This window comes from Ovis canadensis, chromosome 7, assembly GCF_042477335.2.
Source record: "Ovis canadensis isolate MfBH-ARS-UI-01 breed Bighorn chromosome 7, ARS-UI_OviCan_v2, whole genome shotgun sequence".
Lineage (NCBI taxonomy): Eukaryota > Metazoa > Chordata > Mammalia > Artiodactyla > Bovidae > Ovis > Ovis canadensis.
The window spans coordinates 57,138,488-57,165,114 of record NC_091251.1 but is presented as its reverse complement, the minus strand read 5'-3'; the positions used below and the strand labels follow the sequence as shown (position 1 = coordinate 57,165,114).

The following is a 26,627-nucleotide window of genomic DNA, read 5'->3' as shown; positions in this document are numbered from 1 at the left end:
GGGCAGGGCTTTCTCTTTCCCTGGGTTGTTGGATAAGGGCGTGAAGGTGCGCTGACACAGTCAAGAGTGTACCGGCGGGAGGCATTTCTGAGTCCCTGCTTGACTGCAGTCTCGATGCTATGCTGCCCTGCGATAATTTTTTTATGGTGAATAATTCTGTACCATGAAGCACTCTGACCCTTGTTTCTGTCCAGTCATTCTGTAGTGAAAGGGCACGGGTAGGGTGTGGGGACTCTCCTCCGTGGCGCTGTCCCGGCCTCACACCTTCCCCTATACCTTGCGACTGTTGAATCTGAGCCAGAGGATTGTGTCCAGCGTGGACGTGCATGGTGACGCCACAGGGACCCCACTGCCCAGGTGGCACTTCTGCTGCCTGGCAGGCGGCCCTGGAGGTATTGCTTTCTCTTGTAAGTGGGTCTCAAGCTTTTCCCCACGCCTTGAAGGAAGGTGACTCACTCTCACATGAGGGATAGGGCACCGCTAACAAGTCAAGAGACATGGGTTTCAGGCCTTCGCCCTCTTCAGGATGGCAGGTTCCGGAAGAGAGGAGACACCTTGTCCCATGAGGGAATGTCAGGACTCCAAGGAAATGGGGAGAGAGGTCCTGCACCTGGCCAGTGTCCTTCAGCGAGGTCCCTGGAAGTTAACCAGATGCCCTCGTGCCCATGGCCCAACCTTCCTCAAAGGCGAGGGTGCCCTAGGCCATGTCACTGTTGAGCACCTGGACCCCAGGGTGTGGCTGAGGGGCGTGGCCAGGGCAAGGAGGGCTGGGGACCCCCAGAAGCGGAAGAGGTGCAAGGAGAAGGAGAGCCATGGCCAGTGTCTGCTGGCTTGCTTGCCTCAGCCTGATTTCCTGCCTGCCCTCTTTTCTTCTGTCCTCCCAGTCCACCTCCCTGGATTTCCCCATCCTGTGTCTCCTGTCCCCCATCTTCACCTTCCAGGGTTTTCTTCCGGGTTTATTTTATGTGACAGTCATCTAGGGCTAACCCTTCCAAAGCGTCTGTCAGAGGCGGCTAGGGTTCCATATCTGCACAGTGGCTAAACCGGCCAGTGGCTGGATGTGGCTCTGAGTGCTTGGAATGTGCCTATTGAAACTGAGAAGCTCCATTTATTTTAATAAATTTAAATTTTAAAGCTGATAATTGATTCAGTTACTTGGAAAATTTTATGTTGAAGCAACTTGAGTATATGTATATGCTTTTTTTTTTTTTTTGAGTTTTTAAAAATGTGGACCATTTTTGAAATCTTTGTTGAATTTTGTTTCCGTATTGCTTCTGTTTCATGTTTTTGGTATTTTGGCCACGAGGCATGTGGGATCTTAGCTCCTAGACCAGGGATTGAACCCACACTCCCTGCATTGAAAGGCAAAATCTCAACCACTGAACCGCCAGGGAAGTCCCTAAACACACTTTTTTCAACTGTAAACTTTTATGAAATCTAAATATAGATCAGAAATTTTCAGTGACAATTTAGCATTTGAATGGAGATGAGCTGTAAGTATAAAAGACACACCAAATTTAAAAGATGTTAGGGAGAAATGAATGAAAATCGCTCACATCAAAATACATGTTGAAATGATAGTATTTTGAATCCACTGGTTTACATAAAATATATTATGAAAGTGTCACTGGTTTTTGTGGGAGGTTTTTTTTTTTTTGCGTGGCTACTAGAACTTTAAATTTTCACATATCACACTATATTTTATCGTATTTCTGTTGGACTCTGGGCCCTGAATTGTCCATTTAGCTGAATTTAGATGAGGAGGTAATGGGCAAGCTGAAGGAGGACTGAACCTCCTTACCATCCATGGCTCTCATCAACACACCTCTTTGAGCATCAGCCCGGATGCACCTTTCGTTCAGGGAATGGAGAGAAAGGCAATGGAGAGAAGGGAGATAATTTCTGTTGCTCATTTCTCGCTCCAGAAAGTGCTTCCTCCAACCTCCCCCATCCCTGCCTCCATCCCAGTGGGATGGGAGCAAGCCTAAGGAATGGGTCTTATGCAGGAGCTCTGTGCCTTGCTCCCCTCTGGCCTCATCCCTGCACATGGCTGTGACACCAGGAAGGTGTCAAGGGGGAGGAACCAAAGAATTCTTGTGTTCCAACTGAAGAGACCATCAGGGAGAGGTTAGTAGTGTTTCTGTTCCAAAGCTGGACTCACTGCTCTATCTCCTACTGGAGCAGAGTTATCCTTGAACAGTTTTCCTGTCTTGGTCCTAGGGCAACTGAAGTGAAAATCCAAAGCTTTTTTAATAACTCAAACAGGGATGGTGCCCACTTGTAACTTTTATAGAACTGCTTCCTTTAGCAAACCAGAATGTGAAATCTGGATTTAGACAAAAGATTATATGGAGGGGGACAGAAAAAAGAGTCCAGAATAAGGTAACAGTTAGGCAACCAAGAGATGCTACCAACCTGCTAGGTACAATACCTACTAAAGTAAAAAGAGACATGAGACCCATTCCCTGTATTCAGGTCACTTTGGTTAGGAATGACTTTTTTTTTTTTCAGTACTTTAAAAAATTTATCTGTTTGGCTGTGCCGGGTCTTAGTTGTTGGCACACAGGATCTTTCATCTTCATTACGGCATGTGGGGTCTTTAGTGGTGGCATGTGAACTCTTAGTAATGTGGGATCTAGTTCCCTGACCAGGGATTGAACCCAGGCCCCTGCATCGGAGTGTGGAATCTTAGCCACTGGACCACCAGGGAAGTCCCGTGGCTCCTTCTTTTATATTCATCTGTTCAAATAGGACTTATTTTTTAAGACTCAGCTCAGATACTGCCTTCTCCCTGAGCAGTCAGTCCCTGACTACTCTAGGCGTACAAGACCCTCTTAAGTGTGCCTGTGTGACCAGGGCTGCACACATCGGAGGCCTGCGTCCTTGGTAAAATGCTTTAGGGCATCCGTATGTCTTCCTCTGGAGCTGGGGGTCTATGACCTGGCTGCAAATGACATCATTATTCATTTTAACTTGTTCCCTACCACCATAGACAGGGAACTGCAAACTACTATTGCTTTGCCAATAGTAATAGTTTTAGCCTCACTTCCCAAAACTAGCCTGATCTGAAAGAAATTTTATTTATAATTTCTCATATTTGTATGTCTTCATCACAGTCATTCTTACAATAAAGTCATTCTTACAGAATTCCTAAATGGACCATCATCATGGTGGCCAGTGGTCCACAGGGACAGGTGGTGCCCACCTCTGGGGTTTCCAAGGGCCAGTAGGAGGCCTTCAGGGAGCTGAGTGAAGGGGAGGAGACTTTAAGGTGGAATCGACAATGGGATCAATAGTCAATGCAGCAAAACCCTAGAATGTCTGTTAAGGAAACAGGTACAGGTTTTTACTGTCGTCATCATTTGACACTAACGAAACAGAGCAGAGGCACTGAAGATCTCCCACTACAGAGAGGCCCCAGCCGGGGCCTGGCTTTTTCACCTCCACCTGCCGTGTGCCCAGCACAGCACTGGGCCCTCCCAGGGTGAGTGGGAGGCAGAGTATCATCAGCACGGCCGCACCACTCTCCTGTAGAGGCAGCTGGCGTCAGGGAGGGAGTGAGAACCTGAGGGAAGGTTTCCCCATTGCAGGACTGGGTCTTCAGGAGTCCCACGCGGATTAGCAAGGAGGGCGACAGTGTTGATTCTTGGCACCCTCTCCCTGGCTTTGTTTTATCTGAGCCAAGAGGTCCCAGAGCCCGGGCTGTGCTGAGCAGGGAGAAGCAGGAGACGTGTGGCTGTTTCCACCACCCCCGTAACTCTCCGTTTTTATCAGCAGTCATTGTGCTAGGTACAGTGACTTCTCTGTTCTCTCACAGAATGTGTCCAAAAAAAGCTGTAGAAAGCTCTTTGAAATACAGCCCCACAGCTCTGGGGTGGTTTATGTCAGCCTCTGATTGGCGGTTATGGGCTGAGGCCAAGAAAGCATCACTAATTCCCATTACTCGGTCCCGAGGGTCGTCCCTGCTGTCATTCGATCAGCATCAGGCCGGCATGCTAATGGCAAAGCCGGATGCCATGCCAGGCTCCAGGGCAGTCAGGCATCTCATGCAGACAGCAAATGTCTGAGTCCCCATCGAGTCCCCCGTAACTCTGCCTAGCATCGCTACTACAAGTTCTGACAGTAGACGAGAGATTTCCAGAGGGAGAGGGAGAGGGGAAAAGACATGCTTAAGAAACCTGTCACCTAGGCAGGGAGCTGCAAACTCCTGTTGCTTTGCTAACAGTAATGCTTTTAACCTCACTTCCAAAACCTCACTTGAGACGCACTAAACAGAATACCCCATGCTGTCACAAGGAGAGTGAGAACTAAAGGTTCTCTGAACTGCAAGGTTCCAGCCCGGAGAGGTGGGTGGGGGTCTCCTTCTCAGTCATGGAACAGACTGATATCCACAGGGCTCTTAGGGCGACAGGAAGAGAATGAAGGAGTTAAGTTGTCTCAGAAACTGTCTGTCACTTGGCAGGGAAGACCATGAAGGATCTTTGTTAACATTCCATTATTTCTGGTCCGTGAATACCATGATGCCAGCCCCTGCACAAGTAACTTCCCGTTTTCATAGTCTGAAAATATATTGTAATTCAGCCATGACTTGACATCCTTCAAGTCAGAGAAGTAGGTAGGTCCCAATTCAAGGTTGACAGGAGGCTCACCACAAAGGCAGCAGAAATGAAATTTGGGCAAAAGAGACAAAGATCTTCGACCATTTTGCTTCTGTCCATTTCCTCTGTATACAAAAGCAGCTGAGGTCATCTCAGAATTCGCGTCTCCTCTAGGAGAGAGAGGCAATAACACATTTTCAAGGAACAGCCTAATTATTTATAAAATCTGTAGAGTACAAAACAGAATTATGCCCCTGACAGGAGGTTGTGTTGGGCTTAATATTCTGTCTTCCTCACACTTCACAGCTTGACATGCAACTTCTGATTCCAATATGATTTCTTTTCTTCTTTTTGAAATATTTATTTTTTAATTTATTTGTCTGTGTCAGGTCCTAGTTGGAGCACATGAGATCTTCATTGCATCATGCAGGATCTTTCCTTGTGTGGCAAGAAGACTCAGTAGTTGCAGCATGAAGGCTTTGCTGGCCCGAGGCATGTGGGATCCTAGTTCCCTGAGCAGGGCTCAAACCCACGTTGCCTGCATTTCAAGGAGGACTGTAACCACTGAACCACCAAGAAAAGCCCTCCAATCTGATTTCAGAGTGAGACTTTTCCAGATCTAATGTGTCTTCTCTCTCGCTAAGGTCTGTTTAGTTAGTGCATCTGATCTGAAGGACAAGCCTTGGAAAGTGGCTTACTATACTGCAAATAATATTTCTTGTTTTCTTTTTGTCTCTGACACCTTGATCCTTCCTGTTCCCTGGCTCCCCCCCAACCCTCAATTGTAAGGTCAGACTAAAGGTTTTGTCATAGCAGAAGGAAATTGAACAAGCCCTTCTCCGAGGAAAGAAATGGAGCCTCAAAAACAAAGCTTCAGCAGAGACCACAAACGTTCTCGTCTGTAGGCGTGGACAAGAAGCAGATTCCCAGACCCTTGAAGCCACACTCGCGTGAACCCCTGGATGAAAGCGTTTTCCAGCCAGTAACAGCCCCAGCAGGCAGTACAGTTTGTGCCCCCAGAATCCAGACCACTGGAAGGCCACGCACATGAAGCAGACAGCTTTGAGTTCCTGCCTCCTTGGCGAGTTCTTCCCATCCACACTCCCGCTGGGGGTGGTGGCATGACAGAAGGATGGTAGGGTCCCCCCAAGGGTCGAAGGTGTTTGTGGGTTGATCTCCAGAAAACCTTCAGGTATGTCAAGTGTCCAGGGAGCCACAGCAGTTGGCGTCCAAAGCCAAGTCCTCCCTTGGATGTGCCTGGGCGTGCCAGGGCCTCAGGCATGGGCCTCAATCTCCTGCTTGATGGCTGGTTTGTAGATGACTCCTTTGTTCTCACCTTTTTTGCTACTGGAGCAACAAGAACATACGAATTTTGTTAGTCAAAGAGGAAAGAATGAATCAGCTATGGAATGAGGCAAGTCAAACTCTTCTCTTGGAAACCTTTTTCAAGTTCCATTGGTCTTGGGAGGAAATGCCCCCCAATAGCCACTAACCAAAATGGAAACTGTTCATTTTTCAACTGTTCTCTTTCAACACCTGATGATACTAGACCTGCATTTTGATGAAGGTCTCATTACCATGCTGCTTCAGATCTCTGATTCCAGTAGGGCTGACAACCTTTTATGTTTTTTCACACCAGGAAAAATAGGTTATTTTAGGCAATAAGAACATGAGCAAAGGGCATCAATGTGAATGAGAAATCAAAATTTTCCTCAATTTTCTTTTTGGGTTTAGAGAAGAAAAACTGGATGAAAAGATCTTAGAAAGAAGCAGCCTTGGTGCTTGTGTTTAGGCACATGGGGCCGCCCCTCCAAAATCAAGAGGCTTGTCCAAGGTCTTAGCAGTGGGAGCCAGGCTGGCAGACACACCTCCAGCCCTGAGCACCGTGATCTGCCAGCATCAGCCGCTCACGCCAAGGCGTCGATCGGTGGTGTTTTGGAGGTGGCACTCCAAGGATAAGCTGGTATAGGTGGCACAGCTCCTCATTATGCACCCTGCCTTCCCAGACAGATCAATCCTCATGGACACAGAGCCACCCACTCCCATTTCAAACCCAAACCAGCTCACCTCTTTCTCCTTCTGAAAAGCCAAAGGGATACCGCCAGGACAATACAGATGCCAAGACCACAGGCCAGGGCCACAGAGAGGACGATGCCTGGGAAGGGGTAATGCACACACGTTACAACCCCTCCTTCCCTTCATCTCGTCCCTGTGTGTGCTGTCAGGTGACAGCTGCAGGGTCATCCACAGAAAGGTGTCACTTCCCCACCTCTGTTCCCAAGTTCTGGTCTCTGGCTGAGCAGGACTGGCTGGAGTACTCACGGGGGCCATTTGCAAATTGTAGTGACTATCCAGCAGGGGTTCTCAAACTTGTACCAGCATCATCTGAAGAACTTGTTTCAAATGTATACTCTTTTTGAGCCCAAGCTTCAGAGTCTGATTCAGTCTGGAATTTGGCCCAGGAATCTGCATTTTTACCAAACACCTCTAGCTTATGCTGATGTATTGATAAGTGGTCCATGAACCACACTTTGAGAAACCCTGGGCTACATAATACGAAATTACTCTATTTTGCGTTGCTGGATTCAAGGCCCATTGAGATGCCTCTTCATCAGCTTTGACCTCAAGTTCTATTGCACAGTCCTAAGCAGTCCCAAACAGCCAGGGCCCATTGCCAAGGTCAACTGGCTGGTCACCCAACCTTCATATATTGGCTTTGGCCTAGTTTTTAGGCACTGCTTTCCCACCCTGGCCAACAGAAGGTCTTGGATAGGCTCTTTGAATGTACACATGCTATAAAGTGATTAGGTCTTTCATTAGAGGAGCATTTGATTGGCAGCTCATCTTTGAATCAGAGAGCGACTTGAGGGTAAGACACACAGTGAGGAGGGGCCTAGCAGTCAGAGTGACAGCACAGAGAAGCAGAGAGGATGAGCTGGAAGTCTCAGAGGCCCAGATCACACCGAGAATCACAGCGATCACCCAGCTGCAACATGCACGGCCGGCCGGCCACATACCCGGACTCAGTCCTGTGCAGGGAAGGTCTGGCACTTTGGAGGGGAGAGGAAAATATTGGAAGTTAACTGAGGCAAACCATGGCAAATTTGACCAGTGTGTTGATTGACGCACTCCCTTTGGTTGGTTGGAGGTACGGGGCTAATGCAGCCCTTCTGGGGATGCTCCCTCTTGGCTCAGGTGAAGGGAATTGCCCACCCAGGGAACTCACACCATGAACCCTCCCCCCATGCTCCTTTATCATTGCAGTCTCTGTACTCAGGTAAGACTTCAGCTTTTCATCCAATGTGGCCAACTTGAAAGGTGAGCAAGGGTAAGAATCAGAGTCTATCTGGGTAGGCTCTTATCTGCTTCCCTGGCACCCACCTCTCGTCCTCAGCAAATAACTTTCTAGGTGCTGGCTGGCTCGGGCTGGCAGAGCTTGGTTAGAACCTGTTACCAGACTTCCACATCCATCCCCATCCAGTGTTATTGTGGTTTTGTTTTGTTTTCACTTTGGTTCCACTGGACAAACTGGAGAAACCCATCCACCATACCAGCCTCCCTTCTCTGGTATGTGGAACCAGAGGACTGTGTCCTCTTCCATGAGTTATTGTTGGGGATGAATGGGGTGAGTTAGAGGTCTTCAGTGGGGCTGAAATTGTGCCCAGCGATCTAAGGAGAAGGCTTATAGTCAGCCTGCTAAGGACCTCCCCAGGGAGGGCCATGGGTGAATCCATTCTCACGGGTAATACAGAGGAGCCCAGTCACAAAGCCCCCAGGTTACCCCAGCTGCTTGCAGGCTCTCAGAACTACTCCTCCTCCCAGTCATACCCTCCATCTACAGAAAGTCTGCTTACACAGACCTGCTTATCCACTGGTTTTCTGATCTCAGTAGAAACTTCTAGCTTACATGTGTGCTTGGTGTGGGGGTGGGTATTCCAGTTCACACTGGAGGCTGGAGTTGTGCAGACGGTAGCCACCCAGCCAGACACTCCGGAGAGCCTGTGCCCTCAGAGCCTCCTGAGGTGACAGAGACCCGACCAAGTATGAGATGCCAGCAGAGGGCCAGGGACCGCCTCCCCCTGGGGCACCTGACACCTGAGGAACCAGACCTAAGACTGGAGAGTGAGGTCTCGCTCACCCCTTCTCCTGCCATCTGGCCCCTTCAAGTCTGGCTGATTCTCCTGGAGCTATCAGCCCCATCTTTCCCTACTATCTTGTTCCACAATCTCATACTGAGTCTGTAACCTCATTGGTCCAAGCCTGGGCTCTAGGAGCCCTTGGTCTGGCTTCCTGGGTGGCCCCAGGCTGTTGTAAGGATGACTGGAGCAGATATGGTTAGGAGCCATCCACAAAGAACAGGGTGGCCTGTTCTCTTGGCTCTTGCCAGCCACCACTGGCAGCCCGCAGCCTCTTGGGTGGCAAAGAACGTGGCTCCCCTGGCCTGATCCCTGCCCTGAACACAAGGACCAGTCTGTGGCTTGGGGAGACCCTCAGGACATGAGTTTCCCCCTGGGGAGGGCGTCAAGTGTTTATACAGCATATGCTCTGTTCTCTACATGGCCTGTGGCTTCTGCACACTATAATTTGGCGTTTTGTTTTGTTTAAGGTACCTAAAAGTACCTCTGTTCTCTACATGGCCTGTGGCCTCTGCACACTATAATTTGGTGTTTTGCTTTGTTTAAGGTACCTAAAGGTAACCTAAGGTACCTAAGGTAACCTAAAGGATTTTGAATCGTACTAAAACCTAAGAGTTTGGATAGCTGGTCATCATGAAACTCTTATGAAATGCTGAGGTTGCATTGAAACATCCTGGTGATCTTGCATCAGAGAGTTGGTCAGTGGGCTGTTTCATCATGGGTGATTAGATTCTATTGCCCCCATTTTGGTTTTGGTTGTATGATAAGCTCTGATCACTGATCCTATTGGGAGAATGGGATATTCCAGTTAATAAGATTACTGGAGCCATCATTGAGCCTAAATATGGATTACGAATTTTTAAATAACTGTTATATAGGCTAACACCAAAACACTACCAGGCATGAAATGACCTTCCTTGATTTTGGAGCACCTACAGAACCTTGAAGGTGTTTAGAGCATCAATTGGAGAATATTCAGAAGTTTAGGTGTACCAGATAATAGAAATATCTAGGAGTGCTGCTCAGAAGAGAGTCCACTGTAAAAAGCTCTGTCTTCAGTTGTGGTACAGGCATCTCAAATTCTTAACATTATTGAGATCTGGTTACCTCATTTTTGCATAGTATCCAGCCCTGGGCCACAAGCCCTGCCTGATATTTTATTGGGGATATTTGACCTTCACTATCTTCTCTTCTTGGCGAAAGAAATGGCAACCCACTCCAGTATTCTTGCCTAGAGAATCCTGTGGACAGAGGAGCCTGGGGGCTGCTGTCCATAGGGTCGCACAGAGTCGGACATGACTGAAGCGACTTAGCACGCATAGCACGCATGCAAACGTAACCGAGGCCTCCGGGATCTTAAAAACAACCACCACCGAAAAGAACCCCAACTGGTCGTGGTTTTTTTTTTTTTTTTTCCAATCCTTTCTGATGAAATGCACTTTTGTTCTGTTCCTAAAACTCCAGATGCTTGTGGTACCAAACTAGTTCTTGCCATGTAAGATGGTTACTAGTAAGCCTGATCACTTGGTTAAGCTGTCCAAACTGGATGTTTCTAAAATTGTCACTTTCGCAGTCACCTCGAAGATCCTGAGAGCCAGGCAGGTCCCCAGACAGCTGAGAGCCCATTTCCAGGGCTGGAGGAGGTGCCCCCAGGCCATGGTCTTAGGGAGCAGAGCAAAGCCTCCAGAAGCAAGGCTCCAGGTGTGAGGCTTTTCTCAAGAGCACGTGACCCAGCTGGGTGGCTGTTCTGGAAGGACAGTCTGATTTTCCTGCGTCACTGAGCAGTGTCCTTAGCTGTTTTAGGCCCTATAAACAATAGCTTAATTTAATCCAGGGCTCTAAGGTGTGTTCCTTGCTTCTGGATGACGACTGGTTAGGGCCTAAGTTGCCTCTCCTCGGAAACAGTGAAACAAGACCAAGCAGGTGGAAGATGAGGAAATCCCCAGATTCTGGGATAGAGGCTTCACAGCCAAGTGTTTGATGCAGCAAAAACAAAGCAGTTTGGACTGAGCAAGTGAAGCATGTAAGCCACTTGGGAAGAGAAGTGGTGGCGAGGGCAGCACCTGGTAGGAATTCTGCCTGCCAGGAAGCCCAGGAATCCCAGGACAGGACGGTGATGTTGGATGCTCTCCCCTGCAGGTAAGACAGCACCAAGCCTCAGGGAGCCGGGCTCCTCTGTGGAACTGGATGCAGCATAAGGCTTAGGTCCCAGTAGAGGCAGAAGTCAGAGCATCTGATAACTGCAGGGCAAGCATGCATGCATGCCAAGTCGCTTCAGTAGTGTCTGATTCTTTGCAACCCTGTAGACTGTAGCCCGCCACAAGGGGAAGTCACAAAAGGCGCCAGGAGAACTGATGGGAGACTGGAAAACTAGCACCCAGTGAGAGAAGCCGAACCTGCAGTAATGCCCAAGAATGGGCATCAAAGATGGTGCAGGGAGGGGCAGAGACTCATTTGCAGATTGATTAAACAAAGAAATGGTTTCTGAATGGCGAATGAGACAGGGAGTTCCCACAGAAGAGCGGACAGGAAGAACAAGGCACACTGGTTGATGGCAATGGCCCACGAGAGCCACAGGATGAGAATGCAGTAAAGGGGCTCCTGAGCTGGGAGAAGGGTTGCACATGGTACAGACATGGGAGAGCCGCCTGCTCTCCAGACAGGGCTCTGGTATGAGTCCCGGCAAGCAGAGGTGGGACAGTACTACACACAGAAGGAATCACACAGATATGGAAGAACCCCAGTGCCACATGCCTCACTGGGGAAGGTTCAGACCCCCGAGATCGACATGCTGCTCGCCACAGGGTACAACTACCTGTTCTGGCTGGCTCAGGAGCTGCGTCTTCCACTGGTATCTTGCTGGACCGAGAGAGGCTGGTTAACTGCATGTGAGGTCTTCTGGAGCCTCAAGTGCACACTCAGAAAAGGCCAGCAGGAGGAACAAACACCTCCTGTATACAGCTCAAAGTTCCTGGAACAAGTCTAGTAATTTCTAGGTGTATTTGCAATTCTGCTTATTCAAACAGAATTTTGAATAAAAAGGAATACAGTCCTTTTCAGAGTATTAAAGTATGGGCTGTTGTGGTAGGTGACATGTTCTATAGTGATTACATATGTACACATTACATATGTCTTTAGCAGGCTCCAGTCTTATAAAAGAGGCAGGGAGCATTTGGGTTTAGCAGGGATTTGAGAGTTTAAATATATAAAATCCAGTTTCAGCTGGTAAATCCTTATTATCATGCTTAATATAAGTCATAGACTCAAGCAACTGAAATGCTGGTCCTCTCTTTGGAGGATGTTCTGTTAAGAAAAGTAAAAGAAGATGCCCTCTATAACCACAGAGCATAACATCTTAAAAGGATATATTTTACTGGAGTTTTTTCTTAACACAATGGAACCTATTAAATAACTTCTACAAATAAGTCTGCCCAAAGGATACCACCAGATTACACGAGGGACCTGGCTTTCTATGACCCACGTTAGGGTCTGAGGGCTTTGCCTTCCAGATTGCAGGAATGCCGGCCCAGAAGAGAGGGCCATGTTGCTCTGAGGGGCCTAAACCCTGGCACAGTGGGCATGGGTTACAATGCAGCACCAGGCGCTTCGTGCTCTCTGCCCCCTGTGGTGGGTCAGGCTCTCTGGGCCGCAGGATTGACTAGTACTGGGACCTCTCATCCCTGTCCGGTCAGAGGAGGACAGAAGGCCAGACAGCATCTGTCAGCAACTCCCTCCCAGGCCTCTGACACTTGACAGCTACCTTCTGATCTTTACGTGTTCCTCAACAAGCAGATTGATTTCAATGCTGTTGGCAAATTGACAGCAAAGCAAAATAAGACTTCCTAAAACTAAAACTTGACAGCCAGTCAGGCTTCTGTTCAGATGGTTCTGCGGAGAAGACACTGGCGGGGGAGGAGAAGGGAGCTGAGTCGGCTCCATCCTTTCAAACTTGCAATGAGCACCAGGCACAAAAAGCGTGTAAGACGCCCATCGTCCCTGCTCTAGGGGCTTGTGGTCTATGGATAATGTAGATTTTTTTTTGGTACATGATAATAGATAATTACTCTGTGTTATGCCAAGAACTGTAACAGAGTTATAGAGAGCTATAACTGTGTTCTGGCCACACAGAAGCAGGAAACTGTAGGTCATCCTCAGGGGAATGGGGAAGGATGGCAGGATATGATTAGAGTTGGGTCCTGACAGAGTTTTCCAGGTGGGAGAGGTGCAGGGCATCCCAGACTGAGGGACCCATGTGTGAAAAAGTCTGTAGCATGCACACGTGAAGCACCTGCCGTGTTGCAGAAGACCCCACAGGGCAGTATGGGGGAGGCAAGGGAGACAGCCTGGAAGGCTCAGCTGATCCTGGACCATGAATGGTGGTCCCAGGTTTCTGCCTGACCCCTTTTCCTCCTGTCTGGGCCAGAGGCTTGTTGGAAGTGAAGAGAACATCCCTGGCGAGGTGTTCTCTTCTCCACCGTGGAAGAGAAACGTGGGGCCGATGTGGGGCATACTCAGCAACACATGGCGTGATGAACTGCATGAGGTGTGACTAGGACTCCATTTCTCAGCACATTCGATGCTTATTCCTGACTGTTCAGACCCTGTATGTGTGGAGGGGGGTTCGTAGGTGGGAATTCTTCTGGTCTTTCATTTGGTTACTGGGAAGAATTGATAGTTTCTCATCTAATAGAGTTTATTTATAAATAGGAACCTTTAGAGACACAAGGTCGATAACCACAAAGCATACATTCTGGTCTCAAAAAATTAGATAATTAGCCATCTTAGCTTTCTAAGATTTTTTTTTCACTTTCTCTCTTTAAAACAGTTTATGAAATTACCCAGGTCCCTGAGGATCAAGCAGATTCTAACCATGCTACTCTACAGCTTGGCTGAGCATGAAAGCCCTACCCCCTCGACCGCCCGGCTGTCTTGTCTAAGGTTCGCCTCAGCTGGGCTGTGAGGTATGGGACATGCACTAGCTCAGCTCAAACCCACTAAAGACATGATTATAGAAACTTTTTGGCTCCCTCTTGTCCTTCGAGTTTCCCTTGCCCTGACACGTTGAGAACAGAGCCTGATAACATCAGTATTTGGGTTTAATCGGTCTGGCTTTACTACCCTGTGGGCCCAGTGTTGATGTCCTCAGCTGGGAAGTTTCTCAGAACCAAGACTTGGGCCCCTGGGCTGTATAACTCTGCCTCGGCCATCTTCCTTCCTCACACTGGGCATCTGACTCCTGTGAGATCTGGATGCTCTCAGGATGGGTTTTCTCCAAAACCCTACCTTGAGGACATGAGTCTTGTCACCCGGCCTCAGCTCAAGACTTCATTTGTGCCACCTGGAAGAGGCACTTTTTTTTAAGAGCTGAAAAACAATGCCCTGGCACGACTTTCCCTTCTCTCCAAAAAAGTGAGCATTTTAACCAAAGACAGGAAGAAACAACAAACATGAGAGAAAAAAATACAGCGAGAAGGCACGGAGCAGAATGAGGAGGGGATTCAGGCTGCTGCCTCAGAGGCATCTGGACCCCTGCTGGAGAGATCTGTTTGCTTCCTTGAAGGTGAATCGTTCTATCTTATCTCCATCTCTTAGCCTTGGACCTACCCAATTATACTCAAATTTTAAAGGAAGATGGGAAACAGGGTTAGAATAGAATGAAGACCAGGGCATGTGATATAAAACCCTAGAATTCTGTGATCTGAGTGGGGAAAAGTCTTGGGCCTGGGAAAGTCATTGTACAAATGCCTGGGGCAGTGGTTCTCAATCGGGGCAACTTTGCCCCTCCTCCCCAGAGACACTTGACAATGTCGAGAGACATTTTGGCTGTCACAGGTGGACATGCTGCTGGTATCTGATGGGTAGAGGTCAAGGATGCTGCCCAACATCCTACAGTGCATAGGAGAGCCGCCACAACAAGATTATCCAGCTCCGAAAGTCAATATTGACATACCAAGACTAAGAAACCCTACCCTACGGCTGTCAGAGACTCTCTACCTCTTAAGGACAGAAACCAAGTTCTGTGTTCCTTTTCCAGCATGGTTAAGGAAAAAGCAGGGTCCAGTTAAGTGATTCAGTCCCAGTTGTTCCAGTTTGGTTAAACCCTAGATTCCCCCCTCTCAAAGTCCATGTACTTTGTTTCTTAAAGGATTTTCTTAACATTACTTTTCTCCTGGCAGAAAACTCCAGAGTTTTCATTGTCCAACTGCATAATTCCTGTTAACTTTCAGAGAAGACCCTGAATTAAACCAGCCCTAATTATAGACATGTCCCAGTGAAAGAGCGTGCAGACAATTTGAGTCCAAATTACTCAAGGTTCCTGCTGACAAACAAGCTCACCCCATCAACCCGAAGGGCACGTTACAGTCTTTGACCTGCTCCACACTGGTGTGAGGAGGCTCTTGTGAAGGGCAGGTGCCCCTGGGAGGATGAGGTTTGGTTCTTCATTCTTTGGGGCTGACTCAGCCTTGCTTCTTGGGGAAGCTGCCCGAGTCTTTGGGACTTGAGAGGGAGGGGAGAATTCTAACCAAGTTTCTATAATCAGCCTCCAAATGAACAGGTTTGCCTTGGACAGCCATGGATTCTCACTCCAAGGAGCGAGCCCAGCCCCGCTTCTGGGAGCAATAGCTCCAGGTGAGCTATGCAGGACAGGTGGTGCAAAGCTGCATTTGGGCTGTGATCTCCAGTGTCCTAAGCTGGAGCCCGTCTGCTTCAAGGCCCCTCAAGCTCCCCCAGCCTGCCTGGGAAGGTCTACTGAAGCGCTCTGCCACCAGCCTGATCGCACTTCCCGCTCTACAGGCACCAGCTTAGACCTGAGCGGGTCTAAGAAGATGGCTAATTATCCCCATGTTCATTGTACACGTGGGGGTTACTTTTGGATGTCAAGTTTCTGCACGGTTTCTTCTGATCCTCTGTAACTGCCCTCACACACTGTCCCTGCAACGTAAAGTCAGGATGGGCAGTTGTTAGTATCCACTTAAAACATGTTAGCACGGAAAGGATGTTAGCTCACCTAGTCCAGCCTGTCACTTTATAGCTGAGGGAACCAAAGCCAAAGAAGGGACATTATTTTCCCACATCATACAGCCAGGAGCAAACAAGGTGTGACCTTGAACCTGAGTCTCCCAACTGGAGGTGGGGGTGGGGAGGATGTTCCTGTCACCCTATCCTCTGAGACTTGTAGCAACTTAGTGCAAAAGAACAGAACTGACTGTTATCCTTGAATCACAAGCAAAATTCTGCCTGACCTATGTTGGCAGAGTCCCTTATCTCTAGGAAGAGTTTTATTTTATTTAACAATTGAAGTATTTCCATGTAACCCCTGACTACTACCCACTTCATTTAGAAGAATAGGAAAAGAGAATGTTGTAAAGTGGAACTTCCGTGGAGCGACCCCTCTCCTGACCACTCAAGAGTCTACAGTGAGAAAGGGAACTTGGAGGTTTGAAGAACGTGGGCCTCTTTCCCCCTTCCCGGGGCCTCCAGCCATCTTCATGCAGATATAGAGCAAGTCAAGATGTTAAGTGTCCATCTGGGGAGTTACGGTTACAGATTTAGAGGGAAGAACTGAGCTTCTGCAGCTCAGGAAGAAACCAAACTATTATGTCTCATTCAGTATAGATTCTTGGTGCCTGTACAAGCTTCAGGGAGATGAGCCAAAAGGCGGTCCTGAAGATGCTTTCTTGTCTAACGGGCCCTGCAACATTAGACCATGAGCTGCTTGTGCTCAGAACTGGGTTATGTCCATTTTCTAAAAGGAGAAACTCGACCTTGGTGGTGCTAGTGCCATGAATCACCTGGCAAGGCTAAAGATGGGCCTTGATGCCAAGAATGCCTGTAAGAAGTTCAGTGTTTGATCTCATGCAAAGGGTCCTACTTGGGTATCTCTCTCTCCTCCGTCTGTGGGAGACACCTGGACTTAATGAGGATTCTGGCCCATGTGCCTGGAGTCCCTGGCTTGTGCTTCTCTTCAAAGGCTCAAGGAAGTCAAGGTCAGTGACGGGAGACCCCAGTAAACCCACACTCAGTAGCTCCTCACACACCTGGCTCCCATGGCAGCCAGAGTGCTCTTAACCCACCTCCTAAGGGCATGAGTGACAATGCCCAAGGGCAGGGCACCTGACTTCATACGGAACAGACATCGTGGCACCACACTGCCCACACACCACATCTCCTTACCTTGTTGGAAGGAGACATACACCAGCCTCTCGTCAAACTTCTGGACCTGCCGAAAGTTGTTGACCATCTCTCTGGGGGACGGGTCATCCATGTGCGTGCAGTACAGGTCTGTCTCCAACTTCATCAGCTGTAGGGAAAGAGCAGAAACACCTCCTGAAGGCAGAGTGATGCCCCCTTGCCTGACCTCAAGGGAAAGGACAGCCAGATCTCACCTCTGAGGCCTGGCGGGAGACCCCTGAGAAGGTGGTGGGAGAGCTGAAAGCTGCCCCCGCCCTGCAGGTGTCTGAATAATGGCCCGTGTGTCTTCCCACTTCCCAGGGCCACCGGGAGGGTGTGTACTGTCAGCTCCTGATTGCATGTGAAATCTGCCCTGCAGGGAGCGAAACCTGGGGTGTCAAAAGGCTCCCCCGCCTCCCAAAGAGACTGCTTTCCTCTCCTGAGCCTCATTCAGAGCCCAGTCTAATTAGAGGGGCCTGGGGCTTAGTCTGATGGTCCCATCAAAAGGAACAGAAAAAGGCAGGCAAGAACCTCACAGGTCATCTGACTACTAGTTTCATGGTATTTTCATGCACACACATAGATTACATAACTGTTTCCAAGGCAGTTTCTGGGTTAAAACATTACTGCCTCCTCAGTCATTTCCTCTCTTGATTCATCATGACTTTATTCCTGTCTGCCTATTTGCTGTCATTTATTGAGGTTACTCAGGTAGTCCATAGTGAAAAGGGAGGAGCAGCAATGAGAGCTGTGCTGGGCTCATGAAGGCGGTGGGGCTGTGAGCCAGCAGGCAGACCCGCCTCCTGGGCAACGATGCTTCCTCCTGACGAATTTGAGCTGTGGAGCAGAGACACGAGCAGTGACTTGGAACTCAGCTCCACCTTGGGCCTTTGCTGTGTCACTCACCAGCTGGTGACCCCAAAGTCGCTTTGGTTCTCTAACCCTCACTTTCATCACCTAAGAAATGAGAGGGTTGGAGATGCTTGCTGTGGATTCCATTCCCGTTTTGCACTAGCCTAAGCTTCTTGAGGGTTTCCCAGGCGGCCAGTGGTATAGAACCTGCCTACCGATGAAGGAGACATAAGCGACGTGGGCTCGATCCCTGTGTCAGGGAGATCCCCTACAGGAGGAAATGGCAACCCACTCCAGTATTCTTGTCTGGTGAATCCCGTGGACAGAGGAGCCTGGTTGGGCTACAGTCCATGAGGTCACAAAGAGTCAGATGTGACTCACCAGGCACACACTCGCATGAGCTTCTTGAAGGCAGAGACCCTCACTTCCTTATCGCTGCACTTCCCACCCTCTGGGTTTGTTAAACCATCTAACCTGATCCTGTCTATTCCACCCCAGGTGAGCCATGCACTTTCCTGCCTGGGAGGTGGACACTCTCCACTGGGGGGACAGGTTAGGGAATACAGCTTAACAACTCATATTTAAAGAACTGTGGAGATAAAGCCATTCTCCCCACTTGACAGCTCTGCTTTTGAAGCTCAGCCTGTGATTTCCAAAGCACTTCCAGGCCCCTGTGGTATCTGGAGAGGTTTTGAATAGCTACCAATGAAACTCTGAGTGAGGTAGTCAGATTGTCGATTATGATACAGGTGGTGCAGGGTCCGAGGTACCACGTGGTCTACGACAAGGAAGAGCACGACAGTTACCTGCTCCTGGGAAATTTGCACAGGGTTCCGGAACACCGTCCAGAGCACAGTGGGGTAGCAGGGAGGTGTAGTCAGGGACCCCCTGTAGCGGTAGTACTCTTCAGGCCTCTCTGGCAGCAGCTCTTCTATGCTGAAACCCGGAATGAACACTTCTTGGTCTGGAGAGACATGTTGGGGTACAAAGTCACCTTCCTCCCCAAGGCAGAGGTACAGCTAAGCCTATGACAGCCTAGGAATGTGAACTAGCCCCATTCTGAGCCACCTGTTTCCAGGACCTGGTCACAGACAGTACCTGTCCCCTGCTTGCATTCTTTTTCAGGTCACCCAAGAGCAAATACGCTGTTTTCCAGCAGAGGGTGAGTAAGTAATAAGGACCCCTCACCTTTGTACTTTACAGCTTTAAGGTGATCGAAGATCTTGTCATATGCTGGATTGGAGGAGCCCACCTGCAACAGAGATGGGGCAAGTTGAACAGGGACAGAATTCAGTAGGCTGAGCGTGGCCTGACAGTTGTGAATGGAAGAGCTCTGCTGGGGGTGTATGATCACCACTGCTGAGATCCTCCCTGAAGGATACACTTGACTAGGACAGCCATGATGCTTCACCAGGCCATTAGGGGGTTGGTGTGATGGTCCTGCCCTCTTACATCTCAGGACATCCTGTTTCCAGCTCAAGGCACTAAGGGTTGATTATCCCAGGGCAAGAGTTATAGCTTGTGCTCCTGATCGTCTGTGACCTTGAAGGCCACAAATCACATGTTCTCTAATCAGGACTTAAGGGAGCTTGAGTGAATGCCAGCCAAGTCAGGCAAGTAAGCACGTGGAGAAACGACATATGCGCTGTCTCACTGGGGGAAACAGTGCAAACGAATCAGGAGGTAGTCCCATTTTCTGGGATTCAGAAAAGAACTTATTCCAGAGCCCAGATGAAAGATGGAGCTTGGATACTGGGAACTGTATCAGGGGTTCAGGCATCTGGATGGGGCAGCAGTGAATGAGTCCTCTACCCCCACAGGTCTGTGTAACCAGGCAATTCCATGTTTGTACAGTAGGACTGGGGATTAGGACTGAGTTTTCCAGCATCACCTACGACATGCCCCTTTCTGCTGTCCAGCCACAGAAAGTGCTGCCTCTAGGCCAAGAGAGAAGGAACCCTATGGGAGAATACCCCCTGCTCTAGAGTCAAGACACAGCTGAAATGGGACAGGTGTGCATGGAACCCAATGCTGAGTCTGACATCCTCCTGACTTTAAAGCTCACATAAAGTCCTTCTCAACATCTCTTACCTCTATGAGAACAGCTACGACCGCGAGGCCTTCTGGCTTGTCCTTGGCGACGCTGTCATTGGGGTACCGGTCCGAGTTGTAATAGACAATATGCAGCTGCAGTGGGAGAGATGAGACAAGCTGCTGTCCATCGGGGATAGCGACTCGTGGGAGCCTTTCACTTTTACAGGAGACTGGGATCCAAAAGGAGGGACCTCCGCCTCCAGCTAGATTAGGCCTCAGACCCTCACCTCGTGGCCACTCCAGCTTTCTCTTTTCCCTCAGCTCTCTAGACTACACACTCCACCAGGTCAGTCTGTCCATCTTGTTCCTCATTGTATGCCAGTGTCTAACTTAGTGCCTGAAACATAACCAGGTGCACAGCAGATCCTGAAACAAATGGGCTTTTTTACCAGCTGCGAAAACACCTGGATACTTTGGAGCACTTCTCTCATGTCATTTTTCCTACTTTTTCTGGAACCTGGGGCAAAATGGTCCCACGTGATTCGCCCAACCTCAGCCTGGCCACACTGTACTTGGAACTGAAGGCTGAGACAGTAAACCTCCAACTGTAAGTTCATTGCATCTGTAGCTAGAGCAGGACATGCATTGACCTCTCAGGTGGAGACAGTCACAGCATGGCTTTTATAAAGGTTTTATCAGTCATATTTGAAGAGATCAAGCAACAGAAATGTTACTCTATGAATGTAGACTCCAAAATACCACTTTAAACTCATTTTTTTTTCCAAAAGTAGCAATTACTTGTCATGATGAAAGTGAAGAAAAGAGATGTTTTTGAGAAATTTTGGGGTTAAAAAATCTAGGTAAACTGTGACGAGTGATGCTGATAATGGGGGAGGTTATGCATGTTGCTGGGGGCAAAGAGTATATGGGAAATCTCTGTACTTCCTCTCCATTTTTCTAAATGCTCTAGAACCTAAAATGCTCTTTAAAAAGTTTTAAAAAAAAAACAGTCTAGGAATCATCAAGACATTATTATGACAAGCTCTGAAAAGGTTTTCTGGTTCTTGTTTTTCTTTGACGTGGACCATTTTTTAAGTCTTGAATTTGCTCCAGTTTTGCTTCTGTTGTTTTATGTTCTGGTTTTCTGGTCACAAGGCATGTGGGATTTTAGCTTCCCATCCAGGATGGAACCAACACCTCCAGCACTGGAAAGCGAAATCTTAACCCCTGGACCGCCAGGGAAGTCTCAGACAATTTAATCTGATTTTTAATCCTCAAGGTGGCATCACCTGTCCTCAAAAAAACTGTGTTAGTAGATGATCTCTCTATATATGATCTCATGTATTTTTGTTGATTCTTTGCCTCTTGAGACCATAACACACTGAGATTTTATCTCTTTTCTTTTCTTCATTAATCTCTTTTTCCATCTTCAGTTCAGTTCAGTCACTCAGTCGGGTCCAACTCTTTGCTACCCCATGAACCGCAGCACACCAGACCTCCCTGTCCATCACCAACTCCCGGGGTCCACCCAAACCCATGTCCATTGAGTCGATGATGCCATCCAACCATCTCATCCTCTGTCATCCCCTTCTCCTGCTGCCCTCAATCTTTCCCAGCATCAGAGTCCTTTCCAATGAGTCAGCTCTTCATATCAGGTGGCCAAAGTATTGGAGCTTCAGCTTCAACATCAGTCCTTCCAATGAACACCCAGGACTGATCTCCTTTAGGATGGAGTGGTTGGATCTTCTTGCAGTCCATGGGACTCTCAAGAGTCTTCTCCAACACCACAGTTCAAAAGCATCAATTCTTCAGCATTCAGCTTTCTTCACAGTCCAACTCTCACATCCATACTTGACCACTGGAAAACTACAGCCTTGACTAGGTGGACCTTTGTTGTGTCTCTGCTTTTTAATATGCTATCTAGGTTGGTCATAACTTTCCTTCCAAGGAGTAAGCATCTTTTCATTTCATGGCTGCAGTCACCATCTGCAGTGATTTTGGAGCCCAGAAAAATAAAGTCAGCCACTGTTTCCACTGATTCCCCATCTATTTCCCATAAGTGATGGGACCAGATGCCATGATCTTAGTTTTCTGGATGTTGAGCTTTAAGGCAACTTTTTCACTCTCCTCTTTCACTTTCATCAAGAGGCTCTTTAGTTCTTCTTCACTTTCTGCCATAAGGGTGGTGTCATCTGCATATCTGAGGTTATTGATATTTCTCCCAGCAATCTTGATTCCAGCTTGTGCTTCCTCCAGCCCAGTGTTTCTCATGATGTACTCTGCATATAAGTTAAATAAGCAGGGTGACAATATACAGCCTTGACGTACTCCTTTTCCTATTTGGAACCAGTCTCTAGTTCATGTCCAGTTCTAACTGTTGCTTCCTGACCTGCATACAGATTTCTCAAGAGACAGGTCAGATTGGTATTTCTGTCTCTTTCAGAATTTTCCACAGTTTATTGTGATCCACACAGTCAAAGGCTTTGGCATAGTCAAAAAGCAGAAATAGATGTTTTTCTGGAACTCTTTTGCTTTTTCGATGATCCATCTTATGTGATTATAAATAGAATTCAAGCATATTTTAATAAATACAGCTCAATGTTCCCCACTTTTCAAGTGGCATTTTCTAATGGAAAAAATTAATCCCATTAGTTCTTCTTTTCATTGGTCCCCTATGAAGGATTTCTTATGGGCTCCTGCTTCCTCATCTTTACCCCCAAAAGATGTAGCCTCTGCACTGCCCCACACCATCCTGTCCTGGCACTGCTTTATGAAATGGTGCAGAGCTCTATGTGGCTACAACCCCAAAGGTCCCATATCCCTGTTTCTTTTTACTGCTGACCATTGAGCTTGTGTTCAGTTTTAGCACTTTTCTCACTTGTTCAGATGAAATCAAGAGGAGGTGAAGACTAATACAAACAGAAAGCGTTCCCCGAGGAGAGGATTGAGAGAGGCTTATCTTTTTTAATGTTACTTTTATTTTATGTATTTATTTAGCCACACTGCCCAGCATGAGGGACCATATTTCCTCAACCAGGGATTGAACCCACACCCCCTGCATTGGAAGCTCAGACTCTTAAACCACCAGGGAAGTTCCCACCAGAGTCTTCATATATAAACTCAATCCAGAAAAACTGTTACACTTTCAAGGGCCCTCCATAAAGAATTTTTTTGAACCCTCCCTGGTGGCTAAGAGGTTGAAGCATCTGCCTCTAATGCAGGAGACCTGGGTTTGATCCCTGGGTCGGGAAGATCCCCTGGAGAAGGAAATAACAACCCACTCCAGTATTCTTGCCTGAGAATCCCATGGATGGCGGAGCCTGGTGGGCTACAGTCCATGGGGTTGCAAAGAGTCAGACACAACTGAGCGACTTCACTTCCATAAAGAATCTGCCATTTTAGGGTCACCTTCCCTGGTGGCTCAGGTGGTAAAGAATCTGCCTGCAATGTAGCAGACCTGGCTTCAATCCCTAGGTCAGGAAGATCCCCTAGAGAAGGGAATGGCAACCCACTCCATATTCTTGCCTGGAGAATCACATGGATAGAGGAAGGAGCCTGGTGAGTCACAAAGAGTGGGACATGACTGAGTGACTAACACTTTCACTTTCACTGATTTTTTTTTTCTGTATTATTGACATTAATGGTCCATCTTCACCATGCTCTTGGTCTCATGATGTGGCTTAATAGCAGAAAATACAGTGACTATTTTTAAGTGCCTAAATCCTCTCACCCTATACCCTAGCTCCTTTACTCCCCTTGGGAAAATAGAGGCTTCCTCATTGCAATTAGGCTGAAAGAAACAAAGTCCTGGAGGTTCAGAGAGGGATCTGGTCTGAAATACATGCAGCTCCAGTAGGGCCATCCTATTAGGCCAGAGTTACAGCCCCTCCACCTCTTATAACTCTAATTAGACTAAATAGCAGTTCAGCATTTAAGAACAGAGAATGCTTGTGTCAATATTTATCATGGGCTCCATTGGCTGATCAGTAGAATTTATCTCCTTGTATTTCTTACCCTGTAAACATTCAGAATCACACCCCCAAGTGCAATCCCAGTTGAGCTCTGAAATGGAGCCACTCAACCACCCCCCACCCCCACCCTCCACTGCACGCTTGTAGTGCAGGAGCAAAGCTCTCGCTCCTCTTCCTATTTTCTTTGGTATTTGGGGGCAGCACCTCCAGGCAACATAGCACAGCACTGCGGTGATGTCCCAAGCTATCCTCAGTGAGTCTCTGCTTGCCATGATGCCCTGTGTGTTACAATGCCAGTCATCCCTTGATTTGTGGCTAGGTAGAAAAGAGTGACCCTGAACCCAGGTCCCCAAGCTCCAAGCACAGCCCATGCCCAGGGAAAGGAAAGATGGGGTGTAAACAGGAAAGACCCACATAAACAGCATGATGTGTGACGAAAGCTAAGAAGTTGGGGGAGCGTTTAGCCCAGTATGACTCGGCATGGGATGGGTCAGCCAGACACTTGGTGGGGTCTTAATCTGTGTGCACAGAAGGGTGATGTCTAGAAAAGGGGCACGTGTGTCCCCCATGCCACCGTGGGAGCCCTGCCTCTAGAGAAGCATCACCCAGTAAAGGACTTGGAGGCTAAGTCAGCAAGTTCAGGAAAGGAAGGGAAGCGGGCCTCCACAGATGAGCTGCAGCGTGGCTGGAGCAGCTCTGCCTCCCTGTGCTGTCGGCAGAGCTGGGGTGGGTGTGCAGAGCATGAAGGCCACCCCCGACCCCCACCCGCCATGCTCTGGTCTTGTCTGCACACCAGCCAAGTGGGAGAGTGCCAGACCACCCACCGCCAGGAATGCCCTGCCAGTTGGGCCACCCCACTCACCTCGGCGGCAAAGTGCTTCCCGCCGACAGTGTGCTCGGAGCCATGAGGGTCGTTCTTGTCGCCCCAGTGCAGGTGCAGCTGCGAGGCATTGTAGCGGGCCCCGAGGCCCCGGACCTGCATGTCCTTGGGCAGTTTCACCTTCACTGCAGGGAGAGGAGGGGCAGTCTTCAGAGCCCTGGCCAGCTGGATGCTGCCTGAGAGCAGGTTGGCATCACCTGCCCAGGGCCCAGACAGGGGCAGGGGGATGCAGCGAGGTGGGGACCAGAGAGGTGCAGCTCAGAAACCTGGGCCCTTTCTCTGAGAATGTCCCCCTTCCACAAAGCAATTCCAGTGGCGGCAGGCAGCACCTTCTTGGTTCCCCTTGGGAAATGATGGCAGGAACTAATTTAGCCACCAGATGGATGTTTGTTTATATATCTATGTATTACGCACTTGGCCATGAAGATGGAACCTACAGTGAACTATCTGCCAAGCTGAGAATTATATAACAACAACAATAACTGCTATTTATGAAGCTTCTCTCTATTCTGGATCTTAATATACAGAATCTCTAGTCTTTACAGTACCTGTCAATATGCCCATTTTCCAGATGAAACCTCAAGATTTTAAAATTCTTATCCATAGTCTCGTGACTCATATGTAGTCAAGCCAGGATTCAAACTCAGATTGGTCTGACTCCTGGGTGAGCACCCCAGTGAACTGTGTGACCCTTTGAGTCATTCATGAGGACCCAGAATTCACTCTCATACCATATCAATAGGTCAAGGGGCTCAAGCCTTTCCCCACCCCACCCCCATCCCACCCCAAGAGATGTGCTGCTTCTAAGAGGTATTTTCCCAGCAGAACCACCTGAGCCCAGGGCCTGCAGCATCTCCTGCAGAGAGTGGCCCAAGGATCCCTCAAGGGCTCCTCTCTGCTCTCCTTTCTGGGTGCCTCATCAGAATGCTCCCCCACCCCCCCCCCCCCATCCCCACCCAGCAGACTCAAGAGGCCAGGGAGCCAGGGGAAGCCCAGCCACCACTGCAGGTCTCTGCGTCGCTCCCTCACCTGAGTGGCCATTGTTGGTGAGGACAAATTGCGGACTGGCAGACTGGTTGTACCCTTGGAAGGCCAGGGGCCCGAGGCTGGCGTTGTACCGCAGGATGTCATTGTGCAGGTCTATCGGGGACTGCAGCAGGCCCCCACAGGAAGGGTAGGTCTTGGACCAGCTCTTCTCCCCGTCAGGACCTGGAAGGGGAGGTTCAAGCCCGTGACTTAATCAGTTTTCCACTAGAGCTGTTTCCTCACCTTCTAATTCTGTGTGCAGTACAGTTATTCCTTTTCTATTCTTAATCCCCAGAGGTATGCTCTTCAGGGTCCAGGGACCCCAGCCTACAGAGTCAGGGCATGCAAACGTCTCCAGATGGTTTGCTTTTGAAGTAATGTGGGGAGAGAGGGGCCAGAGCAGTCCCATGGCAGGGACTCCACTTTATTCTGTAATTGTTCATATTTCAACCCGGTGCACATCCATTCCGCAAGAAGACCTCATGACTCTCAGCAATTTAGCATCTGTATATTGAGCACCTACTATGAGCAGGAGTTACTCTGGGTCTTGGGGCCACCCATGCTTGCATTCTAGTAGAGAATAATTTTTTTTTAATTTTTTGTGTTTTAGAAGCAAAGGAAATTAGATTTTTCTTATTATTTTTTTAAGTTCAGTTTAAAATCTCTGGCTCTCTTCCCTTTGGTACTTTTAAAAATTGATGTATTTGTTGTTGTCATTGTTCAGTCACAGTCGTGTCCAACTCCTTGCGACCCCATGGACTGTAGCCTGGCTTCCCTGTCCTTCACTGTCTCCCAAGTTTGCTAAAACTCATGTCCACTGAGTTGATGATGCCATCCAACTATCTTATCTTCTGTCACCCCCTTCTCCTCCTGCCTTCAATCTTTCCCAGAATCAGGGTCTTTTCCATTGAGTTGTCTCTTTGCCAACTCAGGTGGCCAAAGTATTGGAGCTTTAGCA

At 48.5% G+C, this 26,627-nt stretch overlaps 1 protein-coding gene across 2 annotated transcripts in view; it reads right to left on the bottom strand.

The window, feature by feature from the left end:
* Positions 1-3,056: 3,056 nt before the first annotated feature.
* CA12 (carbonic anhydrase 12) overlaps positions 3,057-26,627 on the bottom strand; it is a 65,434-nt gene continuing 41,863 nt past the window's right edge. The window contains exons 3-11 of one of the 2 annotated variants that reach the window (XM_069596251.1): positions 25,673-25,852; positions 24,626-24,768; positions 19,850-19,945; positions 18,947-19,010; positions 18,565-18,722; positions 16,910-17,036; positions 7,616-7,648; positions 6,666-6,753; positions 3,057-5,945 (exon numbers count right to left, since the gene is read on the bottom strand). In XM_069596251.1, coding sequence (XP_069452352.1) covers positions 5,873-5,945; positions 6,666-6,753; positions 7,616-7,648; positions 16,910-17,036; positions 18,565-18,722; positions 18,947-19,010; positions 19,850-19,945; positions 24,626-24,768; positions 25,673-25,852 — 962 coding nt within the window. In that variant the 3' untranslated portion in view covers positions 3,057-5,872. The remainder of the gene's footprint in view (positions 5,946-6,665; positions 6,754-7,615; positions 7,649-16,909; positions 17,037-18,564; positions 18,723-18,946; positions 19,011-19,849; positions 19,946-24,625; positions 24,769-25,672; positions 25,853-26,627) is intronic. The other variant, XM_069596252.1, reaches the window with a different exon arrangement.